This window comes from Oncorhynchus masou, chromosome 12, assembly GCF_036934945.1.
Source record: "Oncorhynchus masou masou isolate Uvic2021 chromosome 12, UVic_Omas_1.1, whole genome shotgun sequence".
Lineage (NCBI taxonomy): Eukaryota > Metazoa > Chordata > Actinopteri > Salmoniformes > Salmonidae > Oncorhynchus > Oncorhynchus masou.
In genome coordinates, this window is record NC_088223.1 from 26,066,630 (window position 1) to 26,093,038 (window position 26,409).

The 26,409-nt window shown below is 41.6% G+C and overlaps 1 protein-coding gene across 1 annotated transcript in view; it reads left to right on the forward strand.

Moving 5' to 3' along the window:
• LOC135549768 (thrombospondin type-1 domain-containing protein 7A-like) overlaps positions 1–26,409 on the forward strand; it is a 183,629-nt gene that overhangs the window by 119,695 nt on the left and 37,525 nt on the right. Inside the window, exons 7-17 of the mRNA XM_064980044.1 lie at positions 7,826–8,020; positions 11,286–11,532; positions 12,979–13,094; positions 15,038–15,170; positions 15,539–15,642; positions 16,982–17,176; positions 18,007–18,273; positions 22,434–22,612; positions 23,307–23,312; positions 23,546–23,679; positions 23,908–24,061. Of these exons, the coding sequence (XP_064836116.1) occupies positions 7,826–8,020; positions 11,286–11,532; positions 12,979–13,094; positions 15,038–15,170; positions 15,539–15,642; positions 16,982–17,176; positions 18,007–18,273; positions 22,434–22,612; positions 23,307–23,312; positions 23,546–23,679; positions 23,908–24,061 (1,730 nt within the window). The remainder of the gene's footprint in view (positions 1–7,825; positions 8,021–11,285; positions 11,533–12,978; positions 13,095–15,037; positions 15,171–15,538; positions 15,643–16,981; positions 17,177–18,006; positions 18,274–22,433; positions 22,613–23,306; positions 23,313–23,545; positions 23,680–23,907; positions 24,062–26,409) is intronic.

The following is a 26,409-nucleotide window of genomic DNA, read 5'->3' on the forward strand; positions in this document are numbered from 1 at the left end:
CGAGAGGAACCAGGCTATGAGGGGTGGCCAGTCCTCTTCTGGCTGTGCCGGTTGGAGATTATAACAGAACATGGCCAAGATGTTCAAATGTTCATAAATGACCAGCATGGTCAAATAATAATAAGGCAGAACAGTTGAAACTGGAGCAGCAGCACGGTCAGGTGGACTGGGGACAGCAAGGAGTCATCATGTCAGGTAGTCCTGGGTCATGGTCCTAGGGCTCAGGTCCTCCGAGAGAGAGAAAGAAAAAGAGAAGGAGAGAATTAGAGAACACACACTTAGATTCACACAGGACACCGAATAGGACAGGAGAAGTGCTCCAGATATAACAAACTGACCCTAGCCCCCCGACACATAAACGACTTGCAGCATAAATACTGGAGGCTGAGACAGGAGGGGTCAGGAGACACTGTGGCCCCATCTGAGGACACCCCCGGACAGGGCTTAACAGGAAGGATATAACTCCACCCACTTTGCCAAAGCCCCCACACCACTAGAGGGGGTACACTATATCTTCAACCACCAACCATAAGAGTGATGGGATAGGTTGAGGTGGGGTGGGGTGAGGAAAGAGGTAGTGGTGGGGGTTGGAGAGATCCATGCCATGATAGAGGGAGGTTATGCGATAGGATGGGGGTGAGGAGAAGGGTAGGAGTGGCAGTAGTGGTGGAGTACCACAGATTTAGATCGATACAGTCCTGGTGCAGGACCACAACACTATCTCATGTCCTAATGAGACCTTGAAAATACCTCAACTCTCTCTAAATCCTAAATCCCTTAAAGCCCTAAGTTGTTGTTTGTTTCCTTTTTAAGCCATTTAGGATGGTCCTAAATCCAGTTTGAGACTTTCCGTGGTCAGGCATCCATATTCTGACCTTCAACATCCCAGAAATAGACCTTAGCTCAGTCTTATATAAAAAAACAAATATTTTGCCTGTTATTCATATTCATCTCTCTCTCAGTACCAGTCATTCTGCCGACTCCAATGGTGTTATGTATTAAACATGTAGACTATGTAGGACATTATGTCAGAGCATCATGATCCAGGGGTGTGTGTGTGTGTGTGTGTGTGTGTGTGTGTGTGTGTGTGTGTGTGTGTGTGTGTGTGTGTGTGTGTGTGTGTGTGTGTGTGTGTGTGTGCGCGAGTGCGCGTGCGCGTGCGTGTGTCTGTGCGTGTGTGTGCGTGTGTGTGTGTGTGCGTGTGTGTGTGTGTGTGTGTGTGTGTGTGTGTGTGTGTGTGTGTGTGTGTGTGTGTGTGTGTACGTGTGCGTGTCTGTGCGTGTGTGTGTGTGTGCGTGTGGGGACATTTACCAAGGACAGAATATTCCACCTCCGCAAAGATGACAAAGGGGTGATTATACTAATTAATACACATTTTAATCGATTGTGCAAACAGATCCTCAAGGAAGATGGATTCTTTTAATTATGCTATTGGACCAAAAAACACATCTGGCTAATTCATCTATATGGGCCAAATAATGGTGATTCACACTTCTAAAATATATATAATAATCTATTGAGCTCACCGGCAACGAATGAATCTATTATTATGGTGGGAGATTATAATACGGTTTTAAGTACCTCAATGGATCGTAAAAGAAATCACACTACAAACTATCCCCCTCATGCACTTAAGGAGATCACGAATATCATGGATACATTAGAACTAGTGGCTATATGGAGGCTGAAAACCCTGACCTAGTGAGATATATATAGCCGTCTTGACTACTTCCTGGTTTTATTCTTGCTGGCATCAAAAGTTTAAAAAAGTTTTAATAGGAGAACAAATGCGATCGGACCACCATCGAATTGGCCCCCATTTAACTCTTACAGAATTTCCATGTGGACAGGGATATTGGAAATGTAATCAAAGCAAAGGATGACAATATGTTCTTAACGAAGACATTAGTACATAAATAATTCAGAATGGACTTTTTTCTGCACCACACAGGTACAGCAGATCCCCTTATTGTATTGGATGCTTTTACATGTTCAGAGGCCATTCACTACAATGCTCATCATTAAAACAAAAGCAGTTTAGGGCAAAAGAGAATAGACTACTAAAGAAAATAGAGGAAATAGCAGCGTGGGTAGTTGGTAATGGAAAATGTACTATAGAGGAACAAAATAGGTAAGAGGAAAAACAAAAAGAATTGGAGGTACTTACTCAAGCACGATCAAGTGTAATGTATAAAAATAAAGCTAATTGGATGGAAAATTGTGAAAAAAGCTTTCTTTCCTAATAATAATAATAATGATGTAAAATATACAAATTTACAGAAAGACCTGTGTGAAGGCCAACTTACAGAAGAGGAACTTTTTGAGGCAATTCAATATTTTCAGTCTGGAAAAACACCACGTCTTGATGGTATACCAGTAGAGGTATTTCAGTCCTTTTTTGATGTACTCAAAGATCCATTATTATCATGTTTTAATTACTCTTATACAAATGGTAGACTTTCAGGTACTCAACAAGAAGGTTTGATTGTATTACTACTAAAACAGGACCCCGGTGGTAAGTATAAAGATCCAGTCCATTTAAAAATCTGGAAACCTCTTATACTTCACTGTTGTGAAGTGAAAATCCTGGCAAAATGCATGAACATAGAATAAAAAAGGTTTTACCAGATATTGTTCATCCTGATCAGACAGTTTTTTTACAATGACGATATATTGGAGATAATATACGGCAATTACTTGTAACAACTGAACATCAAAGATACAGTACCGAGCCTGGTCTTCATAGCAGATTTCGAAAAGACGTTTGATAAAGTATGACTAGAATTTATATATAAATGCCTGGATTACTTTAATTTCGGTGAATCTCTTATACAATGGGTTAAAGTTATGGACAGCAACCCCAGATGTAAAATAGTAAATACTGGTTACTTCTCAGAAAGTATTGAGCTTTAAGAGGAGTAAAACAAGGCTGTCCGTTGTCTCCATATCGATTTATTATGGCCATTGAAACGCTAGCTATAAAATTCCATCCAACAAGAACTTCAAGGAGATAGAAATCCAGGGGATAAAAACAAAAGTATCAATGTAGATCCATGTAGATCCAATACTTTTCTTTAAGTCCTCAATCTGGATGCCTGCACAGTCTCACAGTCTCATTGAAGATCTTGAAGATCTTGATCGTTTTATAGCCTTTGGACTAAAACCTAATTATGACAAGTGTATCATATTACGTATTGGATGATTAAAAGACACAGTGTTTACACTACCTTGTACTTTACCAATAAAATGGGCAGATGGGGAAGCAGACATTTTTGGTATTCACGTATCGAAAATATAAAGGAACTTACCACAATCAATTTCAATAGAAAGTTAGCAAAAATAGATAAGATTCTGCAACCATGGAGAGGTAAATACTTGTCTTTTTATGGAAAAATCACATTGATTAAAATGTAATTAAATTAACTATTTGGTCCTATTACAGTTCACTTACTTACTAATCGTGCTACATAACCCAGACGACTCGTTTTTCAAATCATATGAGTAAAAAATATTTAATTTTCTTTGGAACCCTAAGCCAGACAAAATTGAACGTGCCTATTTATATAATGAATATGAGTTTTGGGGCTACAATTATTCAATATGAAAGCTTTTAACCACTCACTAAAAGCTTCACTCATACATAAGTTATTCTTAAACCCAAAATGGTTCTCCTGTAGTTTATTAAGAAAGACTCCTCCTTTGTTAAAAAATGGCCTTTTTAACTTTATACAGATTACAACTTCTCATTTCAAACTAATTTAAATTAAATTTAGTTTAAAGTCCTTTTCATATTTAGTTGGTTACAATTTTAGTTTTATCCTCCAGAAAAGATAGAACAAATGTGACAACAAATGTTATGGTTAAACTCAAATATCCTCAATGCGATCGGTGTCCATATCCTTGCTTCAGGTCCTGAGCTACATGCAGTTAGATTTGTGTATGTCACTTTAGGCGCCAACGGGTCAGATCCTTAAGAGGATGTACTGATTGATAAAAAAAATATTTCAATGGATTTTTTAAATGTTTTATTATTATATTTATTAATGATATTATGAATAGAAACGGAGGAGTTATGTTACATATGCAGCTCTCGGAAATATATGGGAATGTCTGCTCAATCCAAACTGGAGGAGGCAAGTGGAAAAGGGAGTGGGTAGGGAACTTGTTTGCCTGGCATATTTGAAAGATACATGGCACATGGTTTATGAACTGGTACAAAACACACTTTGAATTTTTCAATTTAAATTGTTATATAAAATTCTTGCCACTGACAGAATGCTATATACAGTTGAAGTTTGACTTTCTTGGGCGCCCTGAAGCCTCCTTCACAACATTTCAACCACTCTCCTTGAAGTTCTTGATGAACCGATAAATGGTTAATTTAGGTGCAATCTTACTGGCAGCAATATCCTGTGATAGGCCTGTGAAGCCCTTTTTGTGCAAAGCAATGATGACGGCACGTGTGTCCTTGCAGGTAACCATGGATGACAGAGGTAGAACAATGATTCCAAGCACCACCCAACTTTTGAAGCTTACAGTCTGTTATTCAAACTCAATCAGCATGACAGAGTGATCTCCAGCCTTGTCCTCGTCAACACTCACACCTGTGTTAACGAGAGAATCACTGACATGATGTCAGCTGGTCCTTTTGTGGCAGGGCTGAAATGCAGTGGAAATGTTTTAGGGGGATTCAGTACATTTGCATGGCAAATTAATTGCAATTTATCTGATCACTCTTCATAACATTCTGGAGTATATGCAAATTGCCATCATACAAACTGAGGCTGCAGACTTTGTGAAAATTAATATTTGTGTCATTCTCAAAACTTTATGGCCACAACTGTGCACTCAATTAGTATTTGGTAGCATTGCCTTTAAAATTGTTTCACTTAGGTCAAATGTTTCAGGTAGCCTTCCAAAAGCTTCCCACAATAAGTTGGGTGAATTTTGACCCATTCCTCCTGACAGAGTTGGTGTAACTGAGTCAGGTTTGTAGGTCTCCTTGCTCGCACACACTTTTTCAGTTCTGCCCACAAATTTTCTATAGGATTTGTGATAGCCACTCCAATACCTTGACTTTGTTGTCCTTAAAACATTTCGCCACAACTTTGGAAGTATGCTTGGGGTCATTGTCCATTTGGAAGACCCATTTGTGACCAAGCTTTAACTTCCTGACTGATGTCTTGAGATATTGCTTCAATATTTCCACGTCATTTTCCTACCTCATGATGCCATCTATTTTGTGAAGTGCACCAGTCCCTCCTGCAGCACAGCACCCCCACAACATGATTCTGCCACCCCCGTGCTTCACGGTTGGGATGGTTTTCTTCGGCTTGCAAGCCTCCCACTTTTTCCTCCAAACATAACGATGGTCATTATGGCCAAACAGTTCTATTTTTGTTTCATCAGACCAGAGGACATTTCTCCAGAAAGTTTGATCTTTATCCCTATGTGCCGTTGCAAACCGTAGTCTGGCTTTTTTATGCCAGTTTGGAGCAGTGGCTTCTTCCTTGCTGAGCAGCCTTTCAGGTTATGTCAATATAGGACTTGTTTAACTGTGGATAGAGATACTTTTGTACCTGTTTCCTCCAGAATCTTCACAAGGTCCTTTGCTGTTGTTTTGGGATTGATTTGCACTTTTCGCACCAAAGTACATTAATCTCTAGGAGACAGAACACATCTCCTTCCTGAGCGGTATGACAGCTGCATGGTCCTATGGTGTTTATACTTGTGTACTGTTGTTTGTACAGATGAACGTGGTACCTTCAGGCATTTGGAAATTGCTCCCAAGGATGAACCAGACTTGTGGAGGTCTTTTTTCTGAGGTCTTGGCTGATTTCTTTAGATTTTCCCATGATGTCAAGCAAAGAGGCACTGCGTTTGATGGTAGGCCTTGAAATACATCCACACTTCTAATTGACTCAAATGAGGTCAATTAGCCAGAAGCTTCTAAAGCCATGACATAATTTTCTGGAATTTGCCAAGCTGTTTAAAGGCACAGTCAACGTAGTGTGTGTAAACTTCTGACCCACTGGAATTGTGATACAGTGAATTATATGTGAAATAATCTGTCTGTGAACATTTTTCGGAAAAATTGCCTGTGTCATGCACAAAGTAGATGTCCTAACCAACTTGCAAAAACTATATTTTGTTAACAAGAAATTTGTGGAGTTGTTGAAAACGAGTGTTATTGACTCCAACCTAAGTGTATGTAAACCTCCGACTTCAACTGTATATTGGGCATACAACAATCTCAGCTCTGTAGATTTTGCTGCGAAGAGACAGAGTTCAGGAATGGTTAAAAAATCACTACAAACACTTAAAATTAACCGTACAAATAGCAGTGTTGGGCGATTTGGAAAGCCATAGTCAGTCAATAAATAATATAATAATACTCGTCGGAAAGGTTTTCATCTTTAGCTCACAATCTGTAGACACTAAAATATTAGAAAGGTTCAAAATGTAAAACATATATATATATATATATATATATATATATATATATATATATATATATATATATATATATATATATATATATGTTACATGGAAACCAAACGAGGGTGGTCTATGGTGAATGGTGGGATGGTCTGAGAGTGGCTGAATGGCGGGATTAAAGAGCTGAGGTCTATGGTGATAGGTGGGATGGTCTGAGAGTGGCTGAGGGGTGTGATTAAAGAGCTGAGGTCTATGGTGATACGTGGGATTGTCTGAGAGTGGCTGTTTGGTAATGTATTATTGTAATGTGACTGCTTTATATAAAAGTACCATGTATGTAAAATATGTACATAAAATGTGTACGTAAAATGTGTATGTAAAATGTGTATTTATAATATGTAGCAGAAAGGCTTTTTAAAAAACTAAAAAGAGATTTGTCCCCCGAAGATGGGGTTGGTGGATGAGTTAATTTTTAAAATGGCAGAAGAAAAAGATGACAATGATTCAGTATCTGTTGTCTTAATGTCTGTGTGACACAGTTGGTGATACACAAGGTTTTATCCAGCTAGCTTATGTATTAGAGATGCAGTCACTTGGATATGAGCTCATTTTTATTCCATGTACGCTGTCAAGGTCATGAGTAAAAGATTAAACTAATGCCCCACTGCCTGAATTTGAATTTAAATTGGTGCAAATATTCACTTTAATTCATATGTTCTTGTTTTGAAATAAGTTTTTAATTCCCCTGGCTTGCTCCCTCATGTCTAATGGCTCTGTCGTCTGCCTGCTTGTTTGTCTGAGAAAGTGAACCAATCTTTCATGATGGTGTAAACATTTATCATAATACCCAATGCGTATTTTCCCTTCAGACTTGGTGAATATGTGGACAAGTATTATGTGGTTTGTGTACTCTTATAGGTTTGTCTGTTAAACTCCCTCTCTCCTTACATAACCAACATCTGGGTTTTATTTATCATTTGTATTGAACCTTTATTTACTTGGCAAGTCAGTTAAGAATAAATTATTATTTACAATGGCCTACACCAGCCAAACCCTAACCAGGACGACACTGGGCCAAATGTGCGCCGCCCTATGGGACTCTCGATTGCGGCCGGTTGTGATACAGCCCAGGATCGAACCAGGGTCTGTAGTGACGCCTCTAGCACTGCGATTCAGTGTCTTAGACCGCTGCGCCACTCGGGAGCTAGGTGTCTAGGTGAACAAATGCGCCAGATCTGATTTTGCAATGTGATTTTGTGGATGATATCGGCACATGATACAGACTGTATATTGTATTGTATGTGTATGTAACAGATATGGACACCTTCAGCTAGTAAGTATCCTCAGCTGGACTCATACTGTGTCTCCTGTCTCCCTGTGCCTCCAGGTGAGTATGTGGACCGCCAGTTATGCCGTGATGCCATCCTTCCCATGCCTGTCATCTGTGAGGTGCCTTGCCCCAAGGACTGTGTCCTCAGTCCCTGGAACACCTGGTCCCTGTGCTCACACACCTGCTCCGGGAAGAACACAGAGGGAAGGCAGATGAGAGCACGCTCTGTACTGGCCTACAGCGCTGGCGAAGGTGAGACTACAATTACACAACGCAAAGCGTCAGACCTGGTCCCAGACCTGTCTGTGTAGTACAGCTGACTCATATGGTTGTTGTCATGCCAAACATAGGAGTTGACCAATGGGAATTGGCAAGACCGCACTAACGGATCTGGGACCAGGCCACACAGCATCAGACCGGGGTTCAAATAGTATCTATTTTCTTTCAAGTACATCGATGATTGATAGAGCCTGTCTGTAGTGCATGCAGCTGGACAGGGTTTTCACTTTTCTATTGGTTCTGTTGCACCAGATGAGCTCAATCATGTGCAGCTAAAATATTGGAAAGATAACATTTTCTTCATTTGATCCCAGGTCTGCACAGCATGCAGGAGAGTATCTGGTATCTCATATGAGGCTGCTGAAGCAAGCATTTCACCATGCCCTCAGCCTTTGCTTCTCTCTGCCTCTCTTCTATGTTCCAACAGCCAAATAGTATAAATGATTCTGTATGTTCCTCCTCCACAGCGACTGCTCAGGTTGTAGCCTGGGTTACTGTGATGCAGGGTAAGATTGTGTGACATAAGGAATAACAAGCTTGAATACTGTAGGATATGTGGCTGTACAACTCTCTAGAGCTACATTTTCAATGTTTAGGCTCAAAGAATCTGAGCGTTGTTGTGAAGTGCTTGGAGCCCTAGTGCATAGTATTATTTATTGCACCTTTCACAAATGTATGGATGGTTACAAAGAAATCATAACAACTTTGCGTTTACCTTCCTTTAAGGTCTATCGCAGGTGCCCAAGGTTTCTGCACTCTTCGGTACTATAATTTCTTACCCCCTTAGAATGCAGTGTTCCCATAGATGTAGTTATTCAGCCCTGTAGATGTTATAAGTCGATGTATGTAGTCGATATATGACTAACTGTGTACCAATCTATTTCCCCTCACTGCCTGCTCAGCATAATGTTATGCTTGTACTATGTAAAACGTGTACTGACCCTCAACAGCGCAGTGCTAGTAAAGAACATTCCTTCGTGTTAAGTGCAATCTGAAACCTTAATGAGAGGAGGCTGAAACCCTAAGGAGAAGAGAAGTGTGGAAGGGGGAGTCTGGTCAGTAATGGAACAAGTGCCTCTGGGTTAGAGTCTTACCGTCTAAGCTGCCAGTCACGACCTGAGAACCCATCTCTATACAACCTACTCGAGGCTGTGTGATTGCCTGGCAGTAGATCAGCATGTTGTAGTGTATTTTATAGTACTGCTATGATTTTAACAGTTCTTGTAGATATCCTACACTGGACCATAGCAAGACAATGAGTATAGTTAATGTGATTATTGTGGATAGTCAGATTAATATAATAGTTTGATTAAAATGTTTACATGCTTAGGTAGAAGAACAATTTCCCTAATAATCTTGTTTACATGGACACATGTGAAATCAGGCTACCTGATGGCACTCTGATAAATGCAGAAAATCGGCAATCAAAATAAACGTTCCACCACAGCTGCCAGGTTATTTCTTGGAAATGTATTTGATTCTGGGAACGAATCCTGGGCACGAAATATGTATGTGAAAACGAATTCTTATGAGGCATACATTCAGTTGTTCCGAACACACTTCACTCGCGCTAAAGAGGGAGGCTCGCTCGGCTGCTACTAGCTCACGTGCAGATCAAATACACAGCTGGAACACCGATCAAGATGTTTACTGTACGTATCCTAATCATTTGAAAGATTGCTCAGAAAACCAGGTGTTTTAATTAGGCCTATGCTTACTTTCATTTTGTCCTGACGCCGATTAAGAAATGCAGAGTAAGGTATTTACATGACTAACAACTGGGTAATTACAACTCAGGGAGAAGTGGGGTTGAGCCCGTAGAGTAATTACAACAGGCCATGTTAGGACACACTCGTAATATCACAAAGGATTAGCCGAGGTAGCTTGACCCACTAGCTACAGTTCTGTTAATAACAACTGTAGGGAGACTTGTTCTTGTTTTACATGTCGTGAAAGGTTATTGGGACTGTGACTCGAAGAGCTCTGTAACGTAACATGGAGGCAAAGGAGGTACTTTATTGTAAAGGATGTAAGAAAACATAATATAACCTCTGCATGATTTTTATGGTCAGAGACCTTTTACAAGATTTGTAAAGAGAATAATGGCACTACCAGCAAAGCAGATGTTCAATAATCCACACTGAGTCAGAGTTCAATAGTTTTATTAGTAACACTGAAACGTTCAAATACAGCTTTACAATGTCATTCATTAACCATAGTAGTAATAATGACACAACATACCTGACTAACTAATGTCTCTTGGAGGAAAAATGTCAATAGCATCCTTTAGAAATGACCCGTTGAAGGACATGCTCCCAAAGTGGCTACAGAGGTCAATTATATATATTCACTGTGGCTTTTGAAGACAGAAGCATTTCCTTATGTAAGCGTCATCAGTTTCCCCCTGCTCCACCAATGATTGGCTGATCTCAGTCCTTCTCCAGCATTGAATGGAGGATCGCGGTGGTTATGTCCTTCTCTTTCATTGGCTGGTGGATCTCATTGATTGGCCACTGGATCACATTGATTGGTAATGGTTGACCTTCCCTTCGGGCCTGGTATCCCAGCTTGACAGAGCCTGCTAATGTTTGACATCCCATCGTGGTGAGGGGTGGTTAAGGGTCACACACACACAGATACAACACACACACATGACAACGATCTGTGGTAGGGATGGAAACGGGGTCACATGTGGTCCACCTGGTGTCCAAGATACTGTCAGACCCCAGGTCAACTCATCTCCGTTGTCTCCATCTCCATGACTGCTTTCCCCCAAGGGACAATATTGGTTTATTTAGCTCTGACACTGCTGTAGTAACATTTTTAACTCAATGAGTGGAACCAAAAATAGAAGTTAATCTTTAGAGCACAAGACACAGATGTATCAATTGAATGGAAGTGGAGAAGGCTTGGATGATCAGAGACAAACAGCTTGACTTACTCACTTTCTCGTTATGATAAGATGACAACGTTGTCAGCTCAGGCTCAATAGTCAGTGCAACTTACGAAGCTTAGAAAATAAACCCTATTGGCTGAGCTGTCTTGTTCCCAGTGAATCAAGGCAAACCACACTCATGTAACTGAGTATTTGTATTTATTAGGGATCCCCATTAGTATCTCCTATATTTGAATGTGGTGTTTGTGCTTCTGCTTCCTCTTTGGGTTTTTTTGACAACTGCTTTTGGGGTTTATAGATACGTTTGATTGATTGATAATTTGGTTGTTGTGTGTTTGACAGGCGGGGTCCAGTGCCCCAACAGCAGTGCTCTCCAGGAGGTGCGGAGCTGCAACGACCACCCTTGTACTGTGTACCACTGGCAGACAGGACCCTGGGGACAGTGTATCGAGGACACCTCGGTCCCCTCTGCCAACTCCACAGGGGCTCGGGCCGGAGTTGGGGGAGGGGACTCCTCGTGCTCTGTGGGGATGCAGACACGGAAGGTCATCTGTGTACGGGTCAATGTGGGACAGGTGCCACCCAAAAAGTAAGAGTCTCTCCTTCAAAATAAGAGTGTATTTTTTCTAAGTAAGAATTCCACCTTCAAAGTAAAAATAAAAATAATACATGGTATTTATATAGCGCTTTTTAAGCACCCAAAGTTGTAAGAGTAAAGGTTTTTCCTTCAAAAAGATAACTGAATACCAACATAAGTAGTATATGAATATAATATTTGTGTAAAGTGAGAGAGGAATATTTTTGTTCAAGAAAATGACAGAAAGTAAATGCGAGTAGAACGGTTATACTTATGCTGATTTGGCATAATACGTATGCAGGGTTCAATAAGCCTTGGCTAAGCATAAATCAAAGCACCAATGCACAGAGCATTTGTCCCAGTATCTGTCTATGGAAGGAACAAAATCCTATTGTTACCACTGTCTGACTGGCTGCATAGCTGTGAGCTGATGGGTTCCCTGACAGGTTTCTGCCTAGGTTCCAGACATTTGTTCTAAAGCATCTGGGTTCTCCCTCCCTACCACCCTTAGGGCATCTTAGGGATATGAATTATATTGAATTATCTATTTATTTATTCAGCTTTAATAGAAGCATTATTCTGGCAGGATGAGCTGGAGCTACTAGGCTGACTGGGGACGGGCTAGATCCCATGCTGGGTATGGAAATGAGCTTCGGACAGTTTTATTCCGGCAGTTTCTGATTCTCTTATCCAGGTTTTTATTTTACCTAGCTACCACTTCACACTAGCACACAATGCTGCTCATAGTTACAGCTGCTGAACTACTATCACTTAATACATGACACATAACTTAACGCACCCACTAGGTTTGGAACAATATACTAATATACCGTGATATCAAATAATGAAATCGTATAATGTCATGACTGAAACGTGTATGATATGCTAATGTGTTCATTACCATTTAGAACATGAACAAGTTAACACTGTTACAGTGGGGATATGGTATTCAAAGCAATGTACAGTAGGGGCTCAATCTGCAGGCCTAAAACCAATGATTCACAATATACTGGGAGAATCCCTGCAGCATTCCTTAGACCAATGATATATATGATATATAGCGGAAGCGGTGATATTATGTTGACCAGACAAATATGCATCCGTTAACAGAAGCGGTATATGCACACATGTCGACACATTTAGATTATGACACATTTAAGCACCCCAGTCTCAGCTGAACACAGCGCAGTATGGTTATTTTGGCTCTATCATGTGTCTGTGCATATGCATCTAGCACAGGGGAGTCAAACTCATTCATGGAGGGCCTAGAGTCTGCTGGTTTTAGTTGTTTTCCTTTCAATGAAGACCTAGACAACCAGGTGAGGGGAGTTCCTTACTAATTAGAGACCTTAATTCATCAATCAAGTACAAGGGAGGAGCAAAAACCCGCAGACACTCGGCCCGCCGTGGGAGGAGTTTGACACGTGATCTAGATGATGTGATTTCATGTCATTTCAGGTGTCCGGAGAGTATTCGTCCTGAGACAGTCAGGCCTTGCCTCCTGCCATGTAAAAGAGACTGCAGCGTCACCCCCTACAGCGACTGGAGCGCCTGCCCTGCCATATGCAAAGCAGGTACCTACTAGCCTTTTCAAACTTCTCAAGAATACACAGATATAGAACAATGTACAGCTGAACTACACATTCAAGTACACACATATATTGTTTGTTGTCTATGGCAAAAATGCAACTATGTCAAGAGATGTACAATATGCCAAGCAGGTGCAGCCTATTATTCTCAAGTATAGATTACAGTACACACAGATACAGAGCAGTCTGTCCATGGCAAAACATGCTCAAGAGATGTAGCCTATGCCTTGTGGTTTTGAAATGAGCACGCGCTTCAAAGCATTTGAAAGAATTCCTTACAACAGAGAATGCTAAATAATAGTGGGTCTGTCGTTAAGTGTTAGCTTTCTGGTTTCTACAGGCCCAACAAATCTGATAAACAAAACACTTGCACAGTTATGGAATGGTTACTCTTCTCCTCATCATATGTTTCAGTTTGAGCTGAGAAAACAATTAGCGAAGTCAGAACCATAACAGGAACCAGCGAACGCGCATTGTTGCTTGGCAACATTTTTCTATATCAAGAACTAGTACAAATGCAGCTAATCAGCAAAAAGTGCTGTGCCATTTATGAAGCAATTTGCTGCAACACTGCAACAACCTCTTTGTGAGCTGGAACACACTTGTTAGGATACATGTTTCTGTGATTTCAGGAGTGCGTGTTATATTCATGAAATACTTGATATGATTACTCTACAGAAACATCTGCTAAGCAATACTTTATAGAGTCTAAAGAACAGTCCCTCGGCTTGTTTTCCGAGTCTTCTATCCTTTAATCTCTCTGCTAGTAATCTTGCTGGTATTATTTCACATTTGGCACACAGGTCATCTGGCTTTACTATGAGTATATGGTCATGGATTTATCCTTCACCAATGAGAACAGATCCTACCATATAAATACAGTATCTATCTCTATCTACTGCAGCTAGCTATCTCTATGGATCCTACATTGCAACATGGATATGGCCATTGTAATATGATCCTGATAGGGATATGGATTACTGCCTGTACTGTATATAGCCTAGATATGTGACCCGTTCCAGGAAACTAGGTGTATGTCAGAAGTCCCGACTTCATAGGAGAGCTGTTTGAATGGAAAAAAATGTTTTTTTTTATCAACATTTTTATCTGGACACTTTCTGTTTACCTGGATTTCTTCCTTATTGTAGGCTACTACTTTCACCACTTTTAATCTTTACTTCTCACTGTTTAGCACATGACCTCACATGTAATCCTCAAAGAGATGGGTTGGGCTGGCTTAAGAGGGTGTGAACAATGCTGAATGGGTGTAGACAAAGGAAATGTCTCCAGTAGGTACCAAAACATTCAAAGGCCCTTTTCTCAAAAGTGAGTTTACAAGTTTATCAACTTTCAAAGCAGAATTAGGTTTCTATTGTTCCTCAAAAATGTGGTGTATGTTATACCATTTTGTAGCTCTGTGTTTCTACTTTTTACCATTGTAAAAAAAAATCTCATTTCTAACAACATCGAATCCAGGTGGTGAGTCACATATGGACTTCCTGTAGTAAGGACAATATAACCTCACTGAGGTGGGTGGACACTAGCACATAAGAGAAGCCCATATCAATCAATATCCCATGCTTGATTTCATTACCTTCTCTCAGAACTGGTCAGGAAAGTACATATCTGCTGTAGAACACTAAACTAGAGAGAGCTGGGAACCAACTGTGCTCCTTCATTATGTTTAATTTTTGAGCAAGGTTAATGAAACACAGCTGCTAAAAGTCAACAGCAAACAAAACACACTTGTTTTACAAGGACCTTTTCAAGGACCTGTGATTTGCATTACTCAAGTACGTAACAGGCATTCATCATAATCATTTTGCACTTCCAGGCCCAATGGAAGTTGCTTGAGTGTTGCTGTTAGTGTCTCTTGTCTATTGATTGGCAGTGTGTGAATAAAGTGCTTTTCTATTGGTTCTTATAAGGCGGCAACACGAAAAGGAAACAGAACAGGAAACGCATCATCATCCAGCTGCCGGCCAATGGGGGACAGGACTGTCCGGAGGTGTTGGCTCAGGAGAGAGACTGTGAGGTGCCGTCTGTCTGTCTGGGATACAGGTGAGGCTCCATCAGCATCCAAAACCACTCTACTCACTGTGCAGTCTCTCTTGACTAAAGAGGAGTCAAGTTAACTACTATCATAGAAAAAAGGGTGCTATCTGGAACCTAAAATGGTTATTCAACTGTCCCCATAGGAGAACCCTTTGAAGAATCATTTTTGTTTCTAGGTTGAACCCTTTTGAGTTCCATGTATAACTCTTTGCACAGAGAATTTAAATGAAACCCAAAAGGTTTATGCCTGAACCAAAAATGGTTATCCTATGGGGACAGCCAAAGAACTCCTTTGGGACCCTTTTTTCTCTGAGTGTAGACCAAGACTTTGACTCTCAAGATGACTGAGCTGTGTTCTGTTTCTTGTATTGCAGGTGGAAGACACACAAGTGGCGGCGATGCCAGTTGGTTCCCTGGTCCGTGCGTCAGGACAGTCCTGGAGCTGTGGAGACCTGTGGGCCTGGGCTGCAGGCTAGAGGTGAGCAACAAAATATTGCATGCACTAGCTACTCCATTTGATTCTGGGGATGAAGTGTTCAAATCTGTACTGACGGAAATAGTAGAAAAGACACGAGAGACTACCCATAATCTGTATCCATAACTATTGGATACAGGTAGATACAGACACTTCTAAGGGTTCCGACTTGGTCACATTCATACAGTCTTTCAAATACTTTCAAAATATTAGAGTTGCGCTTGATTTAACTTGCCATTAACTTGCATGGTACTATGCATGTGACTGAGGAAGTGTGTGGGATTGTTGATGTGATCAAGTGTATCCGTCCGACTCCCTAAAAGAGCGTGTGAGAGGGGAGTGAGGCATCACAGTAACGCCTTGGACGAAATGCATCTTTCATCTCCTAGATGTTACACTGGGACTCAGAGGAGGATGTGAAGGGTAAATAACATCTATCCAAACCTCTTCCCTATAGCCGTACCAGGCGTGGATTATTTACATTAAGGTTCAAACACAAAATGTCCATTCCGGTGGATTGCTTTGTGTTGAGCTTCACATAGCGTGGCAACAATGCATCTGACTTCAATTTACAAAATGGCGACAGTCAGTGAATTGAAGGCAGAAGGTTCCTCTTCCACTCCTTGCACCAGACCTCTTTTAGCATCTTGAAGATGGTCGAAGGCCATTATCTGATCAGATGATGAGCACTTTTCAACCTTTGTCTTCACACTCCACATTAGGCCCCATTACCTGTAATGGTATATGTGTAGAAATTGACGCAGGTGGAGAGACAATTCAATACAGAGCTCTTACTCCTCCTCACTCAATGCTATCTGGTCTGTTTGGGTGGGAAAGTCAATAGACATTACACTATGTTCAGTTTCATCACTTACCCTTGTCCTCACCTCTGTGTGTGTTTCTAACTGAGAGAACCAGAGACAGAGAGTGTGCATGAAGTTGAACCCTATTCCCTACGTTGTGCATGAATTTGGACTAGATCACTACAGGAAATAGGGTGCAATTTGGAATGCAATGTAGTTAGTCACATCACCTAGCAATGAGTCATTCCAGATCCCACAGTGACAGTACTGTAGGTTAATCATCACTTCCAGGTCTTGATCACCTGTGATGGGACTGTCGTGTTTACCTCCAAATGCAGCCAGAGTGCATTAGCCAAATGAGATTGGGCCGGCAATAAAAAGTGGCCAACGTGTACCAAAGCTTCCTGCCTCACACCATCCCAACCTCCACCACCACATCATTCTCCTTTCTTTCTTTCTTTCTTTCTTTCTTTCTTTCTTTCTTTCTTTCTTTCTTTCTTTCTTTCTTTCTTTCTTTCTTTCTTTCTTTCTTTCTATAGCTGTCTCATGCCGGAAGCAAGACGGGGGTCAAGCGGACATGGGAGCATGTCTGAAGTTTGCCAGCTCCATGCCCTCTCTAACCCAGCCCTGCCAGCTCCCATGCCAGGACGACTGCCAGCTAACCACCTGGTCTAAGTTCTCTTCCTGTACACAGGACTGTGTGGGCGTCAAGACCCGCAAGAGGATGCTAGTGGGTGAGTGGACTGGAGTAGGTCGTACAAGTACAGTAAACTAACTAACTTAGTCCTCTTTGTCTCTGGAGGGACATAATGTGACTGGAGTCTGTATTTGTTCACATCTTGCAAGTACAGTAGAAGTCATCTCTAAATACTGATACAGGCTCACATATTTGAGTTTCTTTCATCCCCTTAATGGTTAAGGTTAGTATGAGGGTTAGATCCTATTTCGTCTGATCCTGTAGCTCTGAGCAGCTTTCTACCTAAAGAGACTTAAGTACTTGACATGACTTTGATGTTACGTTTCCAGAGCGAGTGAGACAATATCACTGCTTAGTCGGATGCCGGTGTCACAAATCTCATTTGTGACACTCCATGGTAAGTGCCCTCCATGGTATGCCTTGAGATCAGTTGAATGTATAGCCTATAGGATTATATAGGATAAGTCTATAGGACCCTGGGATTCTTCAGATTCTTCAGGATAAGCTCATGTTGCTAGAAGTGACTCTTATCGAAACAAACAAATATTTTCACATGGTCCAAACAAATATGTTCACGTTGCGTTTTCACCTGGTCCAAGATAGTGGAGATAGAGTAAAAGATATACGATCATGTCTGTCCTTAATCTGGATCCAGGATACCGGCTTTTTAAAACGTTCATTTCAATTCTGGCCAGATCATTTGGCAGCCAATGCGGAATGACCTCATTCTGGGCTCTCACCAGTTTAAATGATGACCAGTCGGTATGTGCTGTTCTCCGGCAGCTGTGATTTAGACATGATTTAGGCCGACTGCATATCAGTTTTTATTGATTGCGTGTCCTCCCTTCCTCCCTTCACTCTTCCCAGGAAAGAGCAAAAAGCAAGACCAGTGTAAGAACACCCAGGTATACCCCCTCAGTGAGATCCAGTACTGCCCCTGTAACAAGTACAACGCCCAGCCCATGGGGAACTGGTCGGACTGCATCCTGCCTGAGGGTGGGCGTGTGGAGGGCCAGCCGGGCATGAAGGTCCAGGGGGACATCAAGGAGTGTGGCCAGGGCTACCGCTACCAGGCCATGGTGTGTTACGACCAGGACAACAGGCTGGTGGAGACGTCACGGTGCAACAGCCACGGTGAGTCCTAAACTTCTCACCAACATCCTATGATTGTCCATGTCTATAAGCAGGAAGTCACCTCACTATGTATGATGATGTTATGTTGGTTAGTCTACCTTTGTCATGGTGCAACAGCTACGGTGGGTCAACCTCTACCACCTCTCATTAACTCACTTAAAGTTGTATGCATTAAACATAGCCACTGTGATTCATACAAGGTGTCTGAACTTCCAATGAAAGGCATGCTCAGGGATATGACATCATCATACACAGTGGGCCACTTCCTGTTCCAGAAAACAACAATGATCAGTGTAGAGAAATACAAGACAATGCAATTGGAAACACTTTGGTTGTGGTCTTTGGAATTCTCATCAACCTCTTATTGAATACATTTAGAGAACATTGTTTCGTTGTTCTCTCTATCAAGAGAATAATTAGTTGATCATTTACATATGTGTTCTATTGATTCGGGACCATTCGACCTAATTTGATGTCAGACTGTTAGTGCAGTTTCTCTCATCTCACTGTCCTTTTCAGCATCCCTTGATTGTAAATTCAAAAGAGAACAAATCAATGTGGTAACGGAGAGGATGCAGGATGCCGTCGCTCCGCCCCCTAGCCCAAATCTGTCAGGGGAACATCAATCACATTTCAATCAATCTCATTTATTTATAAAGCCCTACACCAGCAGATGTCACAAAGTGCTTATACAGAAACCCAGCCTAAAACCCCAAACAGCAAGCGATGCAGGCGTAGAACATCAGATCTGCTTTCTTCCCAAAGTGTTAGCACTCAGGGATACACAGCAGCATCGCCATCCAACCGATGCAGAGAAGTAATGTAGGAATCACAGTGCTGTCGTATCGTCCATGTTAACCCGAGGAAGACGCAGCGCTTTATCAAAGTGTTTGTTCTCTGTGTAAACCCATGCTTGTGAGTCATAGCTTCAATTGCAGTATGGGGCCTGTGGTGTGGTTGATGGTGTAGAACTGTGACGTCATGAGACGTCACAAGCAATTGCTATTGCTGTACTCTGGCTATTGCTATTGTATGTGTAGCTCTCCAACACCACTGTGCCTTAGACGTCACACTAAGATTCCGGTGCCTTTTTTCCCAGCTTAAGCAACCATAGGAGATCAGGGATGGTGCTATATCTATACACAAGTCACTGGTATTGTAGCTCTATTGCTCCAACACCAGAACCAACCTACCTGATTGGCTCCCACACATGCTATGGATTACATTTTTTTTTTTAAATATAATAATTTATTATATTATCATTACAAACAAAAAAGGAAAATAAGTTATATTAAAAAACATTCAAATACATTAAAAGGTATATGGTTACCTACAGTGCCTTGCAAAAGTATTCATCCCCCTTGGTGTTTTTCCTATTTTGTTGCATTACAACCTGTAATTTAAATGGATTTTTATTTGGATTTCATGTAATGGACATACACAAAATAGTACAAATTCGTGAAGTGAAATGAAAAATGAAAAGAAATCTATTTTAATTCCAGGTTGTAAGGCAACAAAATAGGAAAAATGCCAAAGGGGGTGAATACTTTCACAAACCATTTTATACACTTTTCAAATCAAGAAGTTTTTCGGCCAACATTAGCATCTTGCCAACTTTTTTCCACCTTTTTCTATATGTGAAAGGTGTTGCCGACATCAAAGCCTAAACTTTTATTTACGCGATCTGACCTAGTCATGATCAGAAACATTTAGCATGCAGTAATGTAGCCAATCAAGTGTAGGCCTGTTATTTTGCTCGATGACGAGACTCGCATGCTTTTAAAATATAGATTGCTGTTATTTACTATTGGAACCATGATTTTATTGATTTAACCCTTATTTTACCATGTAAGTTGACTGAAAGCACATTTTAATTTACAGGAACGACCTCGGGAATAGTTTCAAGGGAGGGGAAGGTGAATGAATGAGCCAATTGGAAGCTGGGGATGATTAGGTGGCCATGATCACATGAGGGCCAGTTTGGTAATTTAGCCAGGACACCGGGGTTAACACCCCTACTTTTATGATAAGTGCCATGGGAGTCAGGACACCTTTTTACCGTTCTACCCGAAAGGCCGTACCCAATAACTGAGGAAAATAATGCCGCCGACTGGCCCTCCAACAATGCTCCCAGCAGCATCTGGTCTCACATCCAGGGACTAACCAGGACTGACCCTGCTTAGCTTCAGTAGCAAGCCAGCAGTGGGATGCAGGGTGGTATGCTTTCAATGTAACACCCTATGCCTGCTCTTTAACAAAGTGAAGTTATAGAGATAAAACGTGGATCAAAAAATCATGGGCTTGCCTTGGGCTCTGTTTCAAAATATCACTTTTTTAAATGATAGCGGTTCCACATGTTGCCATGTGTAAATTGTGTGGGAAATTTTTGGGGGGTATTTATTCTGTTATATTTCATTATATTCTTAGCCTGGTATAAAATATATGCATGTTGACTGTGATCATGATAGCCGAAGCATGTCTTGTCTGTTTAATGAACAAAATAACTATTGAGTTCAAACTCAAAATATGCCATTCTTTTATTTTATTAGTCGTATGTTTCTTAGGACCTGCCTACAAACTATTAATAGTGGATTTGTTTGTGATGTGTATATTTAATGGATTGCCGGCAAGGCTTACCCAAGCAAGAACGTGGTAAAAAATGGGACTGTATGAATTGGGTTCTAAAAAACATTGGCTGTTTTCTTTTACAGACAACATACCATACAGTCTGTCTGTAAATGGTACTATAGTGACAATTTGATTCCCTGCTTTACGTGGGCTTGGCAGGATGGATCCATGTTAAAACAGAAAACGAGGCTGGCTGGAAAGGTTGACAGTGAGTGATCAATGGGTGTGTTCTGGCGTGATGGCCGGGTATTAGTGTGAGTGAGATAGCAGGTTCTGAGAAGCAGTGACCAACAGACAGACTCTTATTGCCAGTGGCATGACAGTAGTGGGGCGGCAACAATATAGAGGGATTGTCTGTCTTACAGTAGCTTCTCTGCTACAGTATACTGCTGGAGAAAACTGGTGCTGTATAGAACCGAAAGGGTTCAATAGCTTGTTTCAAAATGGCTCTATATAGAACCACAAAAAAACTCAACCAAATATGCAGTGTATCTGTAGTAGTGTTACTGTATCATAAGAGTGTCTGTAACTTACACAGGTCAGTTCAGGAATTGGCTTGATTTGATTTGTCTTTTCATTTTGGTTAACTAGTTGTTTCCAAATTGTTGTTTTTGTGGGTCTTTTAGGAATAGTAACCAGGTGACTTCCTTAAAATGTAGAGGGAAAAGCCCAAATACAACTGGATTAGGGGGTAATCAATTTGGGCAACAAAAAATATCCCTCTAATAACGCTGTAAGTCTTTGTTGTTTTTTTATGTCCTAGAGGGAAAATAGACAACACTGTGTTTGTTCTTCTGATCTTATCTACTTCAGCAAGTTCACAAACATACATTTACGAGATGTAAAATAGTCTAAGAACAAAGGAATGCACTCTAAAATTCCTAATTCGCAGTATGTTAATGTATTTCCACTGCTGAGGATCCACGCAGGTTCCTGTGTTTTGAGTCACAACTTGTGACCTTGCTCCAGTAGCAGTAGTAATAACACTCAAAACAGCTAAGACCTCTGACCTCCCTGCTCTTTCAGTGGACACATGAGGCTCAGTAATCCACCCTTGCCCAGATAAAAATAAATAACAAGCCGAGAGAGAAGCACTCCTGCCAAAACTCCCAAAATCATGACCTCTCTCTCTCTCTCCCGTCCTCCATCTCTCTCTCTCCCTCCATTTCTCTCTCTCTCTTTCTCTTGCTCTCTCTGCCTCAGTTTCTTTCTCTCTCACTTGCTCTCTCACTTGTTCTTTCTCTCTCCCTCTCTCTGACTCACTTGCCCAGAAAAACAACAGTCTTCTAAATCGCACAACAGGCTGCTGCCCTCTTGTTCCATTGCATTTGCCAAGCTACAGTAAACAGTGTAATAATGCTGTTTGTTGCACAGCGCTGCCATCTCAGTTCTTTATAATCCTCTCTGTAGCTTTTCATCCGTATCAATAGGAATGTTGGATTTAGCTTGCTGCATCAACAGCTGTGTAAACTGATACAGATACTGCCAGATGATGAAACTATACTGAAGCCTAGTTGTCTTTGTGGTTTCAGGGTATATTGAGGAGGCTTGCATCATCCCCTGTCCGTCTGACTGCAAGCTCAGTGAGTGGTCAAACTGGTCACGATGCAGCAAGTCCTGCGGCAGTGGGGTCAAAGTGCGTTCCAAGTGGCTGAGGGAGAAGCCTTACAACGGTGGTCGACCGTGCCCCAAACTGGACCATGTCAACCAGGTGAGTGGGGGACATTCATCACTCTTGGCCCTGTCTAGAAACAACCACTAGCCCTTACCCCAAAGACATTTGTAGAGATCTGAGAGGATTGGCCAGATTTTTTCCATATTGCTTAAATTGATAAACTCTACTCAGATCTCCACAACTTAGTGTCTAGTCTCTTGGGGGTGGAGGATAACGGATAAGGGTTGTTTCTGGGCAAGACTAGAACATGGTAGAGGGTAGAGGTCTCTGGCTTGTTTTAATGTTTAAATAAAATACTTTGATTATGATTTAATGCATTAGATTAAAGGAACCATAACAGTGTTAATTTTTAATGAAGCCAGAGTGGACATCTTTCAGTGTTTCATTCATTAGCTGAGTTAGGGCTTGTACACATTTACATTTTAGTCATTTAGCGTATAGGAGCATTGAAGGTTAAGTGCCTTGCTCAAGCGCACATCGGCAGATTTTTGCACGTTGTCAGCTTAGGACTTCGAACCAGATACCTTTCAGTTACTGGCCCAACACCCTAACTGCTAGGCTACCTGTAAGATTAAGGAAGGGGAAGGAACTGTGAACTCTATGCTCCTACAGAGAAACAAGGGACCATGGTGTACTGCATTCTAATAATCCTATATTTAAACACTCACTGTCTGTTTCCCCGCTATTATTTTCTTCTTTTCCTTGGTGTATGAACTGACCCCATCCACAGGCTCAGGTGAGTGACTTGTCACTGCCTTTTATAGTGTTTTGTACAGATCAATGTATTTATTCTTGCCATGGGATGGATAATAGTGTGGGAGTAAATGTAATGAATGAGTTTTGCGCTAGCACAAACCTGCTCTATACTATTTCATCATATACAAATGTGTTAAAATACATGCATTTTTTGCTATGGGATGGATGGTGGTGTGACCGTGGGTGGCTAACTGTGTAGTGGTCTCTCACAAGGTGTATGAGGTGGTGCCCTGTCTCAGTGACTGTGGTCAGTATGTGTGGGTGGCTGAACCCTGGAGTGTCTGGAAGGTCAGCAACGTGGACTTGAAGGAGAACTGTGGAGAAGGAGTGCAGACCAGAAAGGTCAGGTACGGATGATCAGCTCTTATAGGTACAACAGCCTATTTGACTTATTCATTTCAGCTCCTAGTGGACTGAAGGACCGCGACAGTCTTCCCAACTAACCCTGTTCTGTGACGTTTTCTTAGCTTCATTCATTCAAGTTGATTCCTGCCTTCATCTCGCCTTCATCTACTCTACAAAAACCAATGATAATTGTATCAGTATTGCTAACCTATCGTCCCCCCTCTGTCCAGGTGTATGCAGAACACTATCAATGGGCCGTCGGACCCTGTGGAGGATTACCTGTGTGACCCAGAGGAGATGCCTCTAGGGGCCAGAGACCGCCAGCTGCCCTGCCCTGAGGACTGTGTCCTGTCTGACTGGGGGGCCTGGAGCAGCTGCTCACTGGTATGGACAGATGCTGACAACCTTGTTGTTTTAGCACCAATTTTATCCCTTTGCAATATTTCCGATATTTTGTGTTTTCTGGGTTTGGTGAGGAGCAAAGAAAAGTCCATCTCAGTAGGTGGACCAGTGCAGGACTATTCTAATCTGTTATATTCTGAGGCTGTGGTGCTGAATACACTGAAAACAAGCGTAGACTGCTTAAAGGGTTAACTATTATCTGAAATACCTGTTGTGCTACTCACTGTGGATCTCTGTCTCACACCTTAACATATAATAACTGGCCAATCATGCCAAGTCTCCACTTTCTATTTAACCTGTTTCGGCCATATTCCCATGTTCAGAAATGTAATTCACAGCAGAGCTCTTGTCAGCAACTTTCACTTTGGGTTTGCACCAATTGACCGTTTTTTACATTTGCCAGGACCCATTTCTCAATATCTAGTTCAATTCTTCAAATCTCTTCACACAGTTCTCCTAAACAACTTTCAGCTTGGCACAGCATTTCACATCTAAAATGAACTAAAACGACCAAAACACTTCATACATGTCTCAAATCAACACATTTTTCCATAACACAAGCAAAGGTTGTTACCCAACAAGCACACTTTGTCACTCATAAAAAAATGATCTAAAAAACACTAACAGCAGGTAGCATTACACAATCTTTTCTTTTGTAAAATGTCTTTACATAACAAGAATGACACCTCTCTACTTTTTAGAATTCACTGCAGTATATGTTACAGGAATGAATCAGACATGATGCAATATGCTTCAATATGTTTTATGTCATTTTTTGGCATTGAGTGATTCCAAAATACAATAATGTGTATATACACCATCTACCGATACAGACACAGTAGCAACGCTAGTCAACCCTGTCTTCTGCATCTGGCCACAGGTTCACATCCACACCATCTTACGTCCTCTTGGGCAAAACACCTGGGAAATAAAATTTTGGCATGCCTGGTCCATCCCTGGCAATCTCCTGCAGATATGTCCAGGCATCCAGCATTCATTGCGTCCAGGAGGGACATTTGATTTTGTGGGTGGTGGTCATAAACCTTCCACCTCCATAAGGAAAATAATTTCTCTATGGTAAGGTGGGAGGAAAATAATTCCTCTATGGGGTTGAGGAATGGAGAGTAAGGTGGGAGGAAAATAATTCCTCTATGGGGTTGAGGAATGGAGAGTAAGGTGGGGGGAAAATAATTCCTCTATGGGGTTGAGGAATGGAGAGTAAGGTGGGGGAAAATAATTCCTCTATGGGGTTGAGGAATGGAGAGTAAGGTGGGGGAAAATAATTCCTCTATGGGGTTGAGGAATGGAGAGTAAGGTGGGGGAAAATAATTCCTCTATGGGGTTGAGGAATGGAGAGTAAGGTGGGGGGAAAATAATTCCTCTATGGGGTTGAGGAATGGAGAGTAAGGTGGGGGAAAATAATTCCTCTATGGGGTTGAGGAATGGAGAGTAAGGTGGGGGAAAATAATTCCTCTATGGGGTTGAGGAATGGAGAGTAAGGTGGGGGAAAATAATTCCTCTATGGGGTTGAGGAATGGAGAGTAAGGTGGGGGGGAAAATAATTCCTCTATGGGGTTGAGGAATGGAGAGTAAGGTGGGGGGAAAATAATTCCTCTATGGGGTTGAGGAATGGAGAGTAAGGTGGGGGGAAAATAATTCCTCTATGGGGTTGAGGAATGGAGAGTAAGGTGGGGGGAAAATAATTCCTCTATGGGGTTGAGGAATGGAGAGTAAGGTGGGGGGAAAATAATTCCTCTATGGGGTTGAGGAATGGAGAGTAAGGTGGGAGGAGAAGTGACACCATCCTGGGATGGGCTGCAAACCACTCTGTGACTGCATGGGACTGGTGAAATGTCACATTGTCCCATACAATTACAAACGTTGGCTGATTTCGCCCCACTGCAACCCTTTCCTCACCTGGCACAACCCTTCCATAGAGGTCATCCAGGAATGAAATGAGACGCTCTGTGTTGTACGGCCCAATTAGCGGTTTGTGTACCAGCCATCCATCAGAGGATATTGCTGCACACATTGTGATGTTGGCACCCCTCTGGCCCAGGACATCCACTGTGGCTCTTTTCCCAATCACATTCCTTCCTCACCACCGTGTTTTGGCCAAGTTGAAACCAGTCTCATCCACAAAGATGAATATGTGGGGTGTTTGCCTGGCTTCAATCTCCATGACTCTAAAATAAATGCACAAGGCAACATAAGAGTTAGGCTATTACGGTTGTTTACATTATGCCTAAAAACATGCCATTGTGTGCCTCTGCTCTGTTCGGTTTTGTTCAAAACCAGTTCTGTATTTTATACTCATCTTACCTGGACAT